The sequence below is a fragment of the Salvelinus alpinus genome, chromosome 8 (genome assembly GCF_045679555.1).
Source record: "Salvelinus alpinus chromosome 8, SLU_Salpinus.1, whole genome shotgun sequence".
Classification (NCBI taxonomy): domain Eukaryota; kingdom Metazoa; phylum Chordata; class Actinopteri; order Salmoniformes; family Salmonidae; genus Salvelinus; species Salvelinus alpinus.
This window is the reverse complement of record NC_092093.1, coordinates 39,280,132-39,298,630: the sequence shown is the minus strand read 5'-3', so window position 1 is coordinate 39,298,630 and position 18,499 is coordinate 39,280,132. Positions and strand designations below refer to the sequence as shown.

Sequence of the window (18,499 nt, the reverse complement as noted above, 5' to 3'; positions counted from 1 at the left end):
CACGATCAGCTCCTTTATCTGGCTCACACTGAGGGAGAGGTTGTTGTCGTGGCACCACACTGCCAGGTCTCTGACCTCCCTATAGGCTGTCTCATTGTTGTCGGTAATCAGGCCTACCACTGTTGTGTCATCAGCAAACTTAATGATGGTGTTGGAGTCGTGTTTGGCCACGCAGTCGTGGGTGAACAGAGAGTACAGGAGGGGACTAAGCACACACCCCTGAGGGGCACCAGTGTTAAGGATTAGCGTGGCAGATGTGTTGTTGCCTACCCTTACCACCTGGGGGTGGCCAGTCAGGAAGTCCAGGATCCAGTTGCAGAGGGAGGTGTTTAGTCCCTGGGTCATTAGCTTACTGATGAGCTTTGTGGGCACTATGGTGTTGAACGCTGAGCTGTAGTCAAGGAACAGCATTCTCACATTGGTGTTCCTTTTGTACAGGTGAGAAAGGGCAGTGTGGAGTGCGATTGCGTCATTTGTGGATCTGTTGGGGCGGTATGTGAATTGGAGTGGATCTAGGGTATCCGGGATAATGCTGTAGATGTGAGCCATGACCAGCATTTCAAAGCACTCCATGGCTACCGACATGAGTGCTACGGGGCAGTAATCATTTAGGCAGGTTACCTTCTCTTCCTTGGGCACAGGGACTATGGTGGTCTGCTTGAAGCATGTAGGTATTACAAACTCGGTCAGGGAGAGGTTGAAAATGTCAGTGAAGACACTTGCCAGTTGGTCCACGGATGCTTTGAGTACACGTCCTGGTTATAATTAGTCTGGCCCCGCGGCTTTCAATGTTGACCTGTTTAAAGGTCTTGCTCACATTGGCTACCCAGAGCGTTATCACACAGTCGTCCGGAACAGCTGGTGCTCTCATGCATGCTTCAGTGTTGCTTGCCTCAAAGCGAGCATAAAAGGCATTTAGCTCGTCTGGTAGGCTCGCGTCACTGGGCAGCTCGCGGCTGGTTTTCCCTTTTGTAGTCCATAATAGTTTTCAAGCCCTGCCACATCCGACGAGCGTCAGAGCCGGTGTAGTAGGATTCAATCTTAATCCTGTATTGACGCTATGCCTGTTTGATGGTTTGTCTTTTCCATTTGTTTTCCATCTTCTCGCCATTAAATCGAGTTAAGGAGGCAATCGAAGCCTTTACAACCTGAATGGATAATGTTTTAAGTATGAACCGGTCTCCGGGGGGACGCAAGTGTACTACCGGCTGGGCACATTAAGCCCAGACGATAGTGGAGATCCATAGCGCCCACTGCAGCTGCCCAGGCTGGTGGTTGATCAGCTGTGGTTGAGCTCTAAACATCTGACGTTGCTCTATGTTTCAAGATACCACATGGACCTGGGTTGTTAGTGTTCATTCTGCTAGTCTTTGAAACGCGCTGACGTGTATCCACTGCGAAGACTCAAAACGTTTCCTCTATTCAAAACCGATAACTTGCTAGCTGGTTAGCCTGGCGCTATTTAAATGACCAAAATCCTTTTTAAAAGTTAAACAATTCAACAAAATGTTTTATGTGAGGAGGTAACCATTGCAATGAACGCTAACAAGCCCATCTTACTGAAGCATATATCAGTCGTTGGCCTTTCCCTCTGTACTGGCACAGATCTACTGCTCACACGAATCAGCCCCATGGGCACCCCTACAGTTAACACATACCGCTTGTTTCCCCAATACTACAAATTTCTTTGTCTCATGCACTTCTGCACACTTCTCACACCTAGGAACCTCCCTCCTTCACACTGCTGCCACATGCCCATAAGCTTGACACCTGTAACAACGTAATTGATTTGGCACAAAAGCTCATAACGGACACCTTAAATAACCTAACTTCACTTTGTCAGGCAAAGACTCAACATCAAAACTCAAAAGATCAGACAATGACTCTATTTCACCACTCACGCCACCCTGTCTGCGACGAGCATCAAAAAAACCTGGAATCTTCCCCTTCAGTTGGTCTACTTTCACATGTACCGCTGAGTAAACAACAGTAAACATGCCGTCAACCCACGAGTGATGCAACGGGAATCTGCAGAACAGCGGTAATTCCATCGGAAGGTTTTGAGCCTCGGTGTTTTGGTGTAGCCAGGCTGGATTAACTGGAGTAGCATTTATTAGACTATACGAGCTTGTTGTTTCCTATGGCAATTAATCCCCAAATGAAACCCCATAGTCAAGATGGGCATTGGAAATGTTATCGGTGAATCGTAAGGGTTCTTGGTGAGCAAGATTCCAAGATGTCTTCCAGTATCCCCACTAAATGGAAGTTGCTCAATTAAATGTCTTCATGAAGAACAGAAACAAAAGAGACATACAAACATATTTGTGTAGTGGTGGTGTAAAGTATATAGGCCATCAAGTTTTCTTATACTGAATAGATGCGTTTTGATTTGAATCCTATAGAATTTGCTGACTCACATGTTTTTGCTTCTCTTAATTCCTCCAGTTTTAGTTGGGGTCATTCAAGATACCAAATGCTGAGGAGCAAGGATTCACTACGTTGGCATCGTCATGTAATGCCCCAAGGGTGAACAGAATCTCATTATACCACAGTGCTACAGTAAGTTTAAAAAATATATATATTATATGTACTGCCTTGAGAATGAAATACAGACATAGTGTATTTTTTTTATTTAAGATGTGTTTATTTACTGTTTCTTTGATACATTGCATGCATGGGCACTGCCCAGTTATTGCTGTTGTCTGTCACAGTGGAACGTCCACAGAACTCAAATTCAATTTCTGTGGGAACATCAGACCTCACAGAGAATTCTCCTGACACTGTAGAGTTGTGGTGGTTGCAACTTGCATTGCCTCAATCCTGTTCACTGTGAGGAACTTGTCCATTGGGGCTTTCACTTCAATGCACGAAAACAGTTGATAATGGCTAACTGTTATTTGGTTTCACGCCTTTGCTGTTATGCAGAGCTTCCACAAAATGTCCTGCTGGTGTTAAAATCTGTGTGATTGTGTTAGTTTAGTAGACTTGTGAACACTAAGATGTGTGGTGAAATCCCAAGGGATGTTATTGATGAATGAACTGGTGATGTCTTCTCATAGGTGTAATCATACGTTTGTCTATTTTTTTGGATTTGCTCAGTGTTAGTCATATGGATTGAGAGAAAGAAAAAAAATTGAGGGGGGGGGGTTTAAATGCCTAAATAATTGCTTTAATTATTATCAAAAAAAATTACAATAATGCCTCTTTCGTTTCACCTAAGTATTGTTTGTAGGTGATAGGGCTGGCAGATAATTAGAAAACAACACAGAAGAAAGGTATCTAGGGGAAAAAATGAAAAGCAACCTTGTGGCACAAAATCAATCTAATTGGTTAATTAGATGGGCATTGCAGTAAGCGAGATGAAGAACCATAAACGCTGTGTGTGTGTGTGTGTGTGTGTGTGTGTGTGTGTGTGTGTGTGTGTGTGTGTGTGTGTGTGTGTGTGTGTGACATGGTGCTCAGCTGTTTGTGCATTGAGCTGATTTGATGCCTGAGTGAACCCACTGTACGAGTATGTAGATTTTCATTTGGACAAGCCTGACTCCCAGTCCCAGCAGAGCCCACCGCCTCACATCACATGCTCCTATTATCTGTAGGTGTTGGAAGTCAGAGCACGGACAGACAACAAAGAGCCATATTAAAGGGAGGGAAGATCAAGTTTGACAGAATCTGATGATGTGCATGTTTTCTTATGGTGGAAACTGGGGGCGTCAAGCTATTGAAACTGCTTGGAAAGGAGAGGAACATAGATTTGAAATTGAAATCACATCCTTTTATCTGGTTGTCAAAAAATTAAGTATTTGCTCCCTTCACGTATGTATTTATTTCCGTTCTTTTACAGAGAAAAAGCAACAACTTTATTTGTTTTGCCCAGTAACAGGCTTTTTGCTTTAATGAAACACACGGGCTTTTGCCATGCACATCCATTGTGTTGAGCGAGAGAGGCAGACTAGGATGTCGCAGTCATTATCTTTTGTTAGAGTTAAGTGCATCCCCTTCATCTTCATTGTAGGAAGCATTGGTCTCTCTGACATCCTTTACGGAACAAGTTGACAGCTTAACAAATCATTTATTTTTTTTTTGCATTTTTTTTTTTAGCAATTAACAATCAAAAACATTCTTAACAATCGCTAAAGTGGAAATGACTTGTGGATTGACAATCACATGGAATCATTATTTTAATAAGAACCTGATATCCACAGTAAATTCACACTCATCAAGGTTATGCCCTTAATCATCGTAAAGCAGACCATTCTCAAAGAGGGAAAATACATGTAAACCATATTTAATCAAATAGTTAATATTCCCTGTTTTAAAAAGTGAAAGCACATGCATTATCAAGCATTGTTTTTAAGCATTATTCTAGAATCTAGCCTAGATATTTGTATTCCTAGATATTTGTATATTTGTATTTTTTTGGGGGGGGAAGTCAGCTTTGTGAAACAAACCCTCTCAAATCAGGAAACCTTTTCCCAGTGGAGCCATTGTATCTATTTGTGTTCTCTCACATACAGGTAGGGAAAAAACAGAGCATATGTCCTGTCAAGTGAGGTAAACACACAATGGCACAAAAAACCTATAAAAAAATCTGGATTTTTATTGCCATGATGTCTCTTTTCCAAAACAAGAGCAACATTGCAATCTAGACCTACAATCTTAGAAAAAAACGGTTCCAAAAGTTTTTTTGGGCTGTCCCCAAAGGATAACCTTTTTCGGTTCCAGGTAGATTAGAACCCTCTGTGAATGGCACAAGGACACACGCCGTAAAGATTATTGGGTACAAGACCCTTTTTAGCCTCGCAGCTAGAGAGGGAGGGAGGGAGCTAGGGGGCGAGTCAGAGAGAGTAAGGACGAGAGTGTATGTGTGTGTATCTCTGTGTGTGTGTGTGTTCAGGGGGGTGTGCAGTAAATGAGTAGTGTGCATCTAGCCGTAGCGAGGCGATAATGGGAAAGCAAAGAGGATCATTATCTCCGACAGCCTGCGCTGCCATGCACTGGCGGACTTACCATTAGGCAGAAGAGGAAATTGCCTCAGGCCTCACATCATCGCTGGGCATAAAAAATATATATATATATATTTTCTTTTTTAACATACTTTTTCAGCCCCCCCCCAAGCTCCACTCAAGGCAGAACCCCCCCCAAAAAATCATACCCATCAAAATCCATCTGTTTAAGCTAGAGATGTTTTTTTTTTTTTTTGCATGGGCTGCGTCTCAATCCACCACATCCGCCACTGGTTTTAATGTCTATGATCCGCCAGCCTTCCTGTGGTGGAAGGTGGCCGACCTACAGCGGTGTTTGTCAAACCAGGAGACATCCCGAAAATCATCGTCTCACAAAAACAGCTGTAGTGTCCGAGCGGTTTGGGCTACACACTAATATGACCTCTATGGAATGATGAGACTCACGAACACTATGGTGTTTTTCATTTTGCTCTACCCCGTAAGTGTCACGGGACTCGTCTGAAGGTGACCCGGTACCGGGCCAAAAAAGTAATGGAGGTGAACAGGGCATTTCCACGTAAAAGTTTACAGGTAATTCCACAGTAAATCTTTTTTTTTCTTTCTCTGATGTTTCTTATATCTCTCAGACATAGGACAGACACTTCAAAACATACACTGAGTGAAAAAAAAACATTTAAGAACACCTGCTCTTTCCATTACATATTTTGACCAGGTGAATCCAGGTGAAAGCTATGAAAGTTAAATCCACTTCAATCAGTGTAGATGAAGGGGAGGAGACAGGTTAAAGAACGATTTTTAAGCCTTGAGACAATTGAGACATGGATTGTGCAACTCAATATTAGGTGTTAGGATTCGTTTTGAAACTTTTTTACGGTCTGTTTTTCTATGTATGAATCTGTTATTCAATGTGTTTCTATTAGTAGCAGTAAGGCTATTTATTCATTTTAATAGCTACAGGGGTCTTTAAAATTCCAAATCAAATAGATAAATTATCCTTGGTATGACCATCTTAAAACAATTCCATATGTTAGCTTAGTAGAAACCAAGACTGGGCCCTTTGACTCTAGGGGGATACAAATACGCATTTCTTTCGTAAAAAGACAGATGCTGCTGATAATACTGCTATCATCATCAAGGCAGAGGCAGAGGACATGTATGTCCTCTGCAATGCAGGCGTGCTTCTACACCTGCATTGCTTGCTGTTTGGGGTTTTAGGCTGGGTTTCTGTACAGCACTTCGAGATATTAGCTGATGTACGAAGGGCTATATAAAATAAACTTGATTTGATTTGATGTATGTGTAGCCCATGTACAGTGCCTATAGAAAGTCTACACCTCCTTGAAGTTTTTTCACATTTTGTTGCATCACAAAGTGGGATTGAAATACATTGAATTGTAAAAAAAAAAAATGTTTTTCAATTGATCTACACAAAATGCTCCATAATGTCAACGTGAAAAGACAATTCTACACATTTTGTACAAATTAATCAAAATGAAATAACTCAAATATAGTTGTTGCATTAGTATTCACCCCCCTTTGTTTAGGAAAAACCTTAATTAGTTCAGAAGTAGAATTTGGCTTAACAAAACACATAACTTATATTTACTCACTCTGTGTGAAATAATAGGGGTTGGCATGATTTTTGAATGACTACCCCGTCTATGTCCCCCATACATACAACATCTGTAAGGTCCCTCAGTCAAGTATTGAATTTCAAGCACAGATTAAACTACAAAGACCAGGGAGCTTTTGGAAAGCCTCATTTAGAAAGGGCAGTGAGTGGTAGATGGCCGTGATGGGAGAAAACTTAGGATGGATCAACAACATTGTAGTGACTCCACAATAATGACCTAAATCACAGTGAAAAGAGGAATACAAATAAACAGAATAAAAATATTGCAAAACATGCATATGTATGCAACAAAATACTACAGTAATAATGCCAAAAAACGAGGCAAAGGAATTAAAGTTTTGGCCTAAATGCAAAGCCTTATGTTTGGGGCAAATCCAACACAACACATCACTGAGTAACTGCCTCCTTATTTTCAAGCATGGTGGTGACTGCATCATGGTATGGGTATGCTTGACATCTGGGGAGTTTTTCAGGATGAAAAGAAACGGGATGGAGCTAAGCACAGGAAAAATCACGAAATATTAGTGTTTACATTTTATGTAATAAAAAAACAACAACATTACAGAGCATTTAGTGTTGATTTTTTTGTCAACAATTACATCCATTATAATCCAACTTTGTAACACAATAAAATGTGCAGAAATCCTAGGGGTTGTCGTCTTTCTATCGACACTATCTGATTCTGCCTGGATAAAAAGATTATGTCATGTCATACTCTTTTTGTCCAGATAGCGTCAGATACATGGGTTACATATAGTAAGACAGAGGGGCGCTGTTTTGCTCGCTCGGATGCTTTCTCTGGTGAGATCGTTTTAGCCACTTGCTAATTTAAGGAAAGTTGGTGGGTGCACTGTGCACTGTTCGGATGCTGGAATTATTTGGGATGAACGTGCGAATGGACCCTACTTTTGAAGTGATTTGTTTGACAATCAGATGGAAACATCATGACTGGTTGTGTTCATGGCACATTAAAAGGTAATACATTTTTACAGTTAAAATTACAGGAGAGGGGCTCAGACTGGCCTCTGCCTTAGGTCTCCAAATCACTAAGTCTGCCCTGCTGCCATGTACGTTATTCCCCTCCAAGATGGACTGGAGGTGTGTGTATGGTATTGGTGGGAATCCGATCTTCCTTTTCATTTCTTTAGTCTTCTGTAATTCTCCTTTACAAACATTCGAAGTTCTACAAACACATTTTAGGCACATGCTTTGGTAGCTATGTTTTAGTAACTACTCTCCATTCCACTGCATTATTTAACAAGCTACCGATAATATCAATCAGTCTGTTTATCTTTTGAAAATAGGATTGAGGATGATTATTTTAATCTCACAAGGCAAATGGGGCTCGAAGAGATGCAAGCTTGCAAAGAACATCTTCGTTTTTCAGACACATGGACGCTACTCAATTAAACGTCTATTCCAAGTTGGTTCAACGTAATTTCATTGAAATGACATGGAAACAATGTTTATTCAACCAGTGTGTGCCCAGTGGGTAACTTGCTATGCAAAAGTAATGATGTCATATTATTAGCAGCTAATTATCACCAGCACTGTTTTCTCATTGAAACCTTTGGTATGGAAAAGCCTCCGCGTCCGTTTTTAAAGGAACTTGTCACAGGCTATACAATACTTGTACTGCGCTTGTGCATTTTTATGACACCTCTCCTCTACCCCACCCTTGTGTCTTTCCGCCCACCACAGCAGCAGTCAAGGAGGCATTTACCCCAGGATTCTGGATCCACAAGCTGCCTTTCTCCAAGACTTTGGGAATACCTTTACTGCTTGCGCTTGCAGTAGCAAGAGAGATGAGAGGGGGCGATAAGGCTGTCAAAGTCATTACCTTCCTCACCCATTTTTCTCTCCTCCACTGTCTCCCTCTCACAAAGGCAGCCAGTAGATTAGCCTCAGGATTCTCCCTCCACCCCACTAACAATAGCGGGGTTTAGGGATAAAACATATTAAACATAGTCCTGCAGGCTGTAGCCAGCCCGGGCGTCTTTTGGAGGGACTCTGGATGGAGAGTAGAACTGTTGCGTTCCCTTGTCCTCATGTAGCGGCTTCTCCTGTAGAGGCTCCTCCTGCTGGATTTCGTCAGCTGCTTGGGCCTCATCCTGGGGCCCTTTGTCACCCCATTGTAGCTGCTCGCGGCTTGACTGCTCATTAGGCGACGTCTGCTGTTCAAAGTCCTTCTGCCCCCGTTGCAGTTGCTCCCGCAGTATCAGGTCACGCTGGAGCTGGTCGCGCTGTATTTGCTCCTGGTTTATCTGCTGCTGCAGTAGTTTGTCAGGAAAGGTGGTAGAGGTGGATGTCGAGGTGTAGTCCAACTGCCCCTCTCTTTTCCCGGGACACGACAAACAAAAGATGACCCCACCGGCCAGCAGTAGGCCGGCAGAGACAAAGGTCACGTACACGGCGCCCCCAGGTTCGTATTTACTGCTCTCAGGTACGTTGGAGTCCAGGAAGGTAGTGATTACCTCGTTGGTGAACCAGGAAGCGGGCACCAGGCAGAGGATGCCAGCCAAGATGAAGCAACCCCCCGCCCCGATGGCCGCGTGTCCCTTTGCCCGGTGACTGCCCCCCCAGCGGGTACATTTGAGCCCCAGGGCAGCGAGACAGAGGCCAAGGCAAGCCATCATGCACGACAGAACCATTGTCGTCCGGGCGGTCTGCAGGTAGGCAGGCAGTGAAAGAACAGAGTACTTCAAGGTGCAGCTGAACACGCCGGTGCTGTACCAGGTACAGTCCATCCACAGCCCCTGCATCTGGGAGATGGCAGTCATGATGTTGGAGCCCACGTCGGCACTCACCTTCCAGTTGGGCAGCAGCGTGGCCACAGTGGCGCCCAGGACGCCCAGTAGCGCCAGGGCAAAGGCGAGGATCTGCATGGCGGAGGACGCCATTGGCGAGTTGCGAGTCTCCTCCTCTCCGGCACGGCGGCACCCTCACCTTGCGGTGGCCTGAGCCTGGCTCCTTGGCTCCGTCTCTCCCTATCGCCCTGGTGCAGGCGCGGGTCCTGACAGCAGATAATTCCTCAGTGCAGGCTCCAGTGGGCTGTGATAAAAAGCGAAATGAGAATTGAACTGAGCGAGCAAGCGTGACGATCAGACGGATGAGGCACAAGGGCTGGTAATCTGGGGAGAGGAGACTGCGCTTTGCTCTTTCTTTTCTCCTTCTTTTGAGGGGAGAAGCGTGTGTGAGGGTGCTTTCTGTTTGCCTGCATTTTGACTCTGCATCCCTGGCTTTGTGTGACTAAGTTTTGTGGTGTTCATTTAAAGGCTCAATTATGTGCATTTAAAGCTGCAGTGTCCTTCCTCAAAGTAGGTTACTTTAAAAAAAAAATTTTTACATCAAGCAGCTAGTTTAATTCACATCAGCTGTCAGGTAAATGCTGGTTCTATACAAAAATTGAATATACAATATTTGTAATTGAAACGTGCAATAAGCTATTTCTTGTAAAATAACGTGTCATTTCTTAAATTCTTTACTCTGTCTTCTTTATGTTAGTGACGTTCTGACATTGATGCTAATGTAAATGTGTTGTTAAAGTGAATAAGTGCATAGTTTGTCTGTAATGCAGTGTTTGAGAGAGAAGAAAACCCATCCTTACCTTTTGTGTGTCTTGGACAGCGTGCCATGGTGCGTCAGTCTCTTCTCAATGTTGTCTGGGCACAAAAGAGAGAAAAAAACATAACAATAAAATAGGGTGAGCAGCTTAGCGATTCGCACTTCCTCCTTCCATCTCCTTAGCAACAGAACATACAATTCCATCCTTTTCAGTGTCCCATAGAAGACGTGCCCGCCACACATCGTTGTTGCCTTTGAGCTACAGCACCACTAAGGAGAACTGAGTGGTGGACTGAGAGAAATGTGGTGTGAGAGTTGTTAAAGAACTAGACTAGGCTAGACTAACCTGAAGGTCATTGATTCAGATCAAGCTAATGTCCTCTCAGCAAATGGGCAGCCTGAGAATGTGATTAAAGACCGTAATAAGCTAATATTTTTCATCACGGCATATTTGAATGTCTGACTGAAATGAGCAGTTCAAGATTTGTTGGTGTTCCTTTAATTGGTTCAATATATCATTTAGACAGCCGAGAGTTTTGAGGTATGATTTGACATTGGTGCTCGCTTGGTGGTGGCTCTGTGTGTTTCGTCAATCGTCACTCGGAGCACAATAGAAACCGACTGATGACAAAGACCTGCATCCTCGTCCTTTTGCCCTGCAGCCGATACGAAGGTGTCGCCCTTCAAGTGACCGCGTGAACTATGGCCGACTGCAATGCACAGATAAGACTGTGAACAGCCCCCTCCTTTTGTGGCGATCGAACACACACAGCAGTATCCCAACAACAGTTACACAACCTTTCCTCATAGTAATCCTGTGTCTATATATTCACACACTGTGACAGCAAAAAGAAAGTACCCTATCGTGGCAGACCTGCCCCGACAGGAACCATTACCAGAGGGCTGAACATAAAGGTTGCCCATAGGGCTTTGACCAAATGTAGTGCACCACATAGGGAATAGGATGCCATTTGGGAAGCAAAGAAATATAAATGTACCACCTTCTCCTCAGGCCCCTATCAGACACCCCCCCCCCCACACACACACACACACACTTCACTTATCTGTCCTGTGTGGAGAGAAAGACTACATTCATTTGAAAAATAGGAAAATATCACTGGAAGAGAAGAGATCATTTGACCTTAGCCAGTCCGCGTATTCCCATTAGCCCATTACATTATCTGTTCCAGACCGGTGATGACAGGTACCGTAGCAGGGAGGGAGTGTGGAGAGTAAATGCCACTGTGATCATTACCACAGCTGTAGTCCTCATTAGGAGACCCCTAGCTCTATTTATGCGCCCATCCATTCCTGAAGGGACACAGCTCCTCTACATCCCACCACCCTACTCCCAAGAACAGCAGCATCCGGAGGTGAATGACCGCAGGTCAACTACCAATTTGAATATCACGAAAATTGGGGCGAAAAAGGGGTAATAAATAAACAAAATAAGATACAAATGTATGAAAGTAGTTTAGTGTCTAAAACTTGTTTTTCAACCACTCCACAAATGTCTTGTTAACAAACTATATTTTTGGCAAGTCAGTTAGGACATCTACTTTGTGCATGACACAAGTAATTTTTCCAACAATTGTTTACAGACAGATTATTATCAGGAGGAATGGGCCAAAATTTACCCAACTCATTGTGAGAAGCTTGTGGAAGGCTATCCGAAATGTTTGACCCAAGTTAAACGATTTAAAGGCAATGCTACCAAATACTAATTGAGTGTATGTAAACTTCTGACCCAATGTGATGAAAGAAATAAAAGCTGAAATAAATCATTCTCTCTACTATTATTCTGACATTTCACATTCTTAAGATAAAGTGGTGATCCTAACTGACCTAAGACAGGGCATTTTTACTAGGATTAAATGTCAGGAATTGTGAAAAACTGAGTTGAAATGTATTTGGCTAAGGTGCATGTAAACTTCCGACTTCAACTGTACATAAATCATTTCCTCATCTTTCTTATATCTCTCAGATATTTGACAGACACTTCAAAACAAACTTCCTTTCGATAATTTTTTTGGGACTATTTGTTTTTCCATGTATGAATAATTTCTTCAATGTGTTTCTATAGGCTAATAGCAGTAAGGCCAAATTCAATGTTTCATCAAATATTTAAAAAAAAAAAAATTTTTTATACCTAAATGGGTCCTAAAATTCCAAATCAAATAGCTAGATGATCCTTGGTATGAGCATCTTAAAACAATTCCATAGGTTTGCTTAGTAGAACCCTCCCTCCTGACCCCGGCTTAGACTCTAGTTGGAGGACCAACTTTGGGCCTCCTGCCTCAAACAGAAAGTCACATTGAAGTCATTAAAATTGTAGAATTGTAACCTTTTGTGTGTGTGTGTGTGTGTGTGTGTGTGTGTGTGTGTGTGTGTGTGTGTGTGTGTGTGTGTGTGTGTGTGTGTGTGTGTGTGTGTGTGTGTGTGTGTGTGTGTGTGTGTGTGTGTGTGTGTGTGTGTGTGTGTGTGTGTGTGTGTGTGTGTGTGTGTGTGTGTGTGATGTGAGAGGACATGGCAGGCTATTTAAAGCATGCAGTTCCTTCTGGGCACTGAAGTTGGGCTTGATACAGAGCCTGTCTACCGAAAGTCAAAGGAAAAACAGTCGTGAATTTTACATGCTGCATGCATCGCACTACTACTGTGTGCCATATTCCTTTGTACAAAAACTGTATGGACTTTTACTACCCAAATATGGTCATGTAATAAATGGAAAAAAGTAATAAAGAGCTCTTTAAGACCTGACCAGATAATGTTTTGTCATCATTATTTTACTACCCAGAATTTAGACAATTATTTAGGTAACATGAATATTACTGGTACTCTTGGGAATTACTTCTAGCCTGTTGTCCCATAGAATTACTTCTAGCCTGTTGTCTCATTATTGCACATGACATGAGTCAATGAGACTGGAAAGATCTGCATTTCTCAAAAATACAGACTTGGATTTGGAGTTGTCATCTAAAATGTGTTTCTTCCCAAGGCAGTATACTGTATGGAATTCTCCTCCATTATGTTGCCAAGAGTTTACTAAGTACGCAGGCAGGCAAGGTCATGCACTTTCCCAAGAGTAACTCGAAGGACAAGTAAACATCTACTAACGCAACACCGCTACAAGGTGAACAGAACATTCGCATTAATGTTATGTGATATCTGTGGTAATAGGATATTTTTAATAAACTCCTTTTGATAGATATTGACCATATGAGCAGACTATAAAGTCCTTTACCAGCCTAGCCCTATGAGGGTGTAGTGTAGTGTATTTGATGCATGTTTAGCCTGGGCTGAGAGGGGAGCGTGGGAAGAGGAGGGGCTGCGTCACAAATGGCACCCGATTCACTTTCTAGCGCACTGCCTTTGACCAGACCCCTGGTCAAAAGTAGTGCACTAGAAAGTGAATAGGGTGTCATTTGGGATGCAGTGAGGAGGGAGATGGGAACCAAGGCAACTCTCAGTAGAGCAGTGTTATTCTAGGTCTATTGCATGGCCTCCACTAAGTGGAGAAGTAGCTGCTGATGTGTAGGCTAGTTTTCGAAAGGAACATTCTACTACTCCTTGTTTACTTTTGCTTGTTTACTTTTCACTCCCATCATTCCTATGGGACAGTAGTGATGTGTTGTACTGAGGAGATGTTGTTAGGGATGGATGAAAATGTACAGAATGGGGCCTCCCGAGTGGCACAGCGATCTAAGGCACTTCATCGTAGTGCTTGAGGCATCACTACAGACCCGGGTTCGATCCCAGGCTGTGTCGCAGCCGGCCGCGAAGGGGAGACCCATTTGGCCCAGCATCGTCCAGGTTAGGGGAGGTTTTGGCCGGCTGGGATGTTCTTGTCCCATCGCACTCTAGTGACTCCTTGTGGCGGGCTGGGCGCAGTGCACGCTGACTTCAGTCGCCAGTTGTACGGTGTTTCCTCCGACACATTGGTGCGGCTGACTTCCGGGTTAAGCGAGCAGTGTGTCAAGAAGCAGTGCGGCTTGGCAGGGTGGTGTTTCAGAGGACGCATGGCTCAGAGGACGCTGAAAGTAGGCAAATTTGAATAGGCATAATACTTTAAAACCGTCCTCATTTTAATTTGACTTTACTAACAACAAGAGGGTTTTGTGTTGGAGCCTACATGTATTTCCTCCTGTTTATGAAACAAGAGGTAGGCCTACCTGTTTGACAGATGATGTTAGGCCATAGGCTGAAATATCCATAGGTTTGTCGTTGAATTCCACCATCCACTCTTTTAAACAGGCTACCTCTGTGTCAGTGAAGGGATGTTAAGTTAAAACCATCGAATTGAGGCAGTATGCGGGGGTATGCCATAGTCCTACCTTTTATTAAAGAAAATGGCAAAAAGCACAGCCCTACCCCTTGTTTGCTTAAGATTTTGAAGCAAAGAAAACATCCGATTATATAGTAAAAAATGTATAATATTTGGATTTCTGCACAATCTGATTGGGTGGGCCTGGCTCCCCAGTCGATGGGCCTGTATAGACATGCCTACACCCCTGTTGTAACAGTACTTTGGTCCACAATGCTGTATTCCAGGAACAAGCTATAAAATACCAGAGAAAGACGTTGCTCCGATACATATGGGAATATCATTGTTTAGTTTCTTTGACATTCGGAGGCTGAGCTACAACCTTCTATAGCCGAGGAGACAAAAAGCACACTTGGGAAGTAATCTAATTCTGTCACTATGAATTGATTAAGCTATTCACTTAATGTACAATAGAAGATGTTTAAACCCAAGACAGCTTTTTAGGGAAACGCTCGTGACCTTCTCTCGTTGGGTTAAGCCACGGAAGAAGAGTAGGCAGCATTTGAAGCGTACATTTTCCTGCGTCGGTAGGCCTACTTTTGAAAGTACCACGCTCAGATTCCTAATGTATAATGTCTCAGATGTAATTATTTGCAAACAGGGAGCGTTTCGTTGCAAACAAGACATGGCGTTTTGGCATTGGAGAAATATGATCAGATGAACACATAGACCTATCTCTCTGTCTATTCTTAGCCTGTCATTTCGGTCGTTTGTGTGGTTTCTGCTAATATGTAAAATGATATAGGTTTGCATGAAATGTTTATAAAAGTAAAAAAATTCTCGGACCTGCAAATACCATGATAGATTCATGCAATGCTTTTACTATAAAGGAGATTTTTCCACCCTCTATTCTTGTCCACGATGGTCTGCAAATCCTTAACCATCTGGCCCACAGCCCTGTGCGCTATCAAAATGATTGTGTTACCATATAATGCTTGCAGGACGAAGAACAGTTTCTAAAACCGCATACAGTATCTAAGGCTCTGGTCTATACTAGGACTGAGGGAAAATGGTAGACATGTTCTCTGCTATCCACTTTGTTGTAATTATTATTTTGGGTATAGAGGAGGGTCACTTGTTTTGTTTCAAGCTTTCAGGGGGTGTTGATGTAAATATATATTTTGCTGACAGGAGGGCCGTCCATTTTCTCCATGCAACCCTTATTATAAATGACGTTCACTTCCTTATTGCTCTTCCCAATATTTCTCATTACTGTGTACTCATCTAAGATTCATAATGTTTCATGATGGAGGATGAGCCTAACTGAGGACTATGGTTTGGCAGAGACAGACTGTTGGCAGTTATTCTGTTGGCACTTCCAAAGAGGAATACAAATTCAAAGCCAGAGGTACATTTCTGGAATGTTGGAATGTTGGTGTAGAAGGGGGGCCTACCCAGAATTCTTTTAAAATAAAAATAAAGTATTATTAATGTGAAATGGCGAGCACGATTCCAACGTTTTCATTGCCTGCTTGTTTGAAGTATTTTATTTTTTAAAGAAGAAATGTTGAAATTGGTCACATAGCCAAATCATTTTTATAGGCTTGTAATGAAGATACTGCACGTCTAGTCTGGTATTAATTACAGGTTTCTGTTCTGCTTGTTGTTCCCTCTTTTTAAAGCCTTGTTCATACAAGCACATAAAAATAAAACTGTGTTGAGCTCATTCAGCAATTCTATTTCCAAAGGGAAAAGTTACGAGCAGGAGACTAACAAAGACCTATTGAAGTATTTTAGCTAAGAGACAAATGCAAGAAACGTATTTTCTCCTTAGATATCACTTCATGTGCAGGCCCTATGGTCTGGAGGTCTAGGCACATGTATGCAACCCTGGAGACTGGGATTCAATCCTTGTCCCCACCCTTCCTAATCTGTCTCCCCTGCTGTTTCTGATCTAAAATGCCCTAAAAAATATATATTATTACAAGTCCCTTTTATGATTACCGAATTTACTGATGTTTGCTGGGATGACAAGCTGTCCAGCAATGAGAAATGTTGCATTGGAGTGCTGTTAGAATGTTAATTTGTGATACTAGGCAACTAGGCTATTTGTTGCTTTCCATTTTCATTGCTACACTACCCCAGTCTCAGATGAAGTTGGAATAGCAAAACTCCACAGCAAGAGAAGTGGGAAAAGGTAACGTCTTAAGTAATGAGGATGAACTAAAGGTGTTAAGCCTGATCAGCCTATCGCAGTAGCCAGAACACCAGGTGAAATGGGATATCGGAGTTGAGAGTTCATTCCATAGACTGAAATATTTGAGTATGAGCAGCCAGTATACTGACTACAGCCTGGAAGAATCAACCCTCCTCAAATCATCAAACAGACAGGAATATAAACAACCTATTTACTCCCACAGTCAAGAGGCAATGCCCTCACTATTACCTGCCAGCAGTTGAGTTGACGCTGTGTTTTATCACCAATGAGGCATCACCATGAAATTATTAATGACAGGTTCCTAAGGTAATTGACTGTTTTTGCACAGCATATACAGTCAATGTGGATGGTTAAATAACTAGGTGTTTAGAAATTCTAATCTCTCTGAAAAATGTCAATCGTTGCCATGACATCGGAGTAATGGAATGATGAGGGAAAAGATGGAACCCATTTCCGGCGACCTGATTGGACAAGCCATAATAAGGAAGGTACATGAGCTGCGATGGAGAGTGCAAATGAACAAGCTGTCGACAAAGTTATTAGAACGAGGATCGTGTAAATCCATCTGGTGTTACTCGACATGTCCAAGTTGCTAACAGATGTGCTAGTGTACACAAACTGTCATCCATAGACATATCTCAGTCCAACTGTAGATTACTGTCGCTAGATGTGGTCCGTATTATCTAACGGAAGTCTACCTGATGCGTTGTAATCAGTCTCGCGAGAAGAAAGAAGGAAACACTTACCGCTATTCTATCCATCCAGTGGTCATTCAGGTGCACAACTCACAATGGAACGTTTCTCCTGTGTCTGAGCGATTTGCAGACACACACACACACACACACACACGTGTATGTGAGTATGTCAGGTCAGCGAGTCTTGAACAAAGAAAAAACTATGGAAAAAAACCTGGTCACAAGTACAGTATCCCAGTATGCCAACGCTCTGGTCATCTGTGGTGGAGCTCCTAGATTCCAAGCCTTTTCGTAAAGCTAGTCTCCCTGTTCTCCGCTTTTCTCTCTCTCTCTCTCTCTCTCTCTCTCTCTCTCTCTCTCTCTCTCTCTCTCTCTGTCCTCCAAGAGTTGCTGAATTTCCTCTTTTCACTTCAGTTTGCTCCTCAATTCATGCACCTCGGTGAGGTAGCGGCAGAGTTCCCTTCCCTTTGCGCTGTAGATCCAGGAGGCCCCAGGAGGATCCCAGTCATATCATGGATGAATGGCAGGAGGCAGGAGTCGGCTGTCCCACTGATGGCTGAAGAGACCCAGCTGTGTTGGAGCATGCCAGAGAGCAGAGCACACCTGCCTGCCTTTCTTTCGGTCTGCCGCTGCTGCTGTGGTCTTTGTGGAATGGCAATCCCCCTCTATTGGTCTGGGTAGAGAAAAGAGCACGAGGCTGGCAGACAAGAGAGTCTAGTGATACTGTAGTAGGCAGGCAGAGGGAGTTTTGAGAGGAGAAAGTGGAGGAGGTGGTGGACCAGGCACTGCCTTCAACAGTTTGTCAGTTCAGAGGAGCTGCTGCCAGTGGGCTGTGTTATCTGTGGAGCCCAGCCTCCAGTCCTCCTGCACTCTGCCCCCAGAGATAGATCTGAATTCAGCCATTCCCCATTCCTCTGTCATCCACTCCTTCTTTAATCCACCCACTGCTGAGACCAACATTTTACTTCTCTTCCAACACAGCTTCTCTTCCGAGGCCTTTTTCTTGTGAAGAGTAAGCAGTAGGCACGCTGAAGTGTGTTCCCTCTCTCCTCAGGCTGTCAGGCAGCAGTGTGGCAGTATGTTCAGTGGTGGAGGCTCATGTTGAATTTATGTGTGTGTGTGTGTGTGTGTGTGTGGAGTGGGCTGTGTTTATGGCCCTTCACA

General features: G+C 43.2%; 1 protein-coding gene across 1 annotated transcript; it reads right to left on the bottom strand.

The window, feature by feature from the left end:
• Positions 1-3,856: 3,856 nt before the first annotated feature.
• On the bottom strand, positions 3,857-18,381 carry LOC139583096 (claudin-20-like). Its single transcript, XM_071413840.1, has 3 exons — positions 17,387-18,381; positions 10,205-10,259; positions 3,857-9,648 (listed from the first exon to the last, which is right to left on the bottom strand). The coding sequence occupies exon 3, from the start codon at positions 9,495-9,497 to the stop codon at positions 8,556-8,558; it is 942 nt and encodes a 313-aa protein (XP_071269941.1). The 5' UTR covers positions 9,498-9,648; positions 10,205-10,259; positions 17,387-18,381; the 3' UTR covers positions 3,857-8,555.
• Between the last annotated feature and the right edge of the window lie 118 nt (positions 18,382-18,499).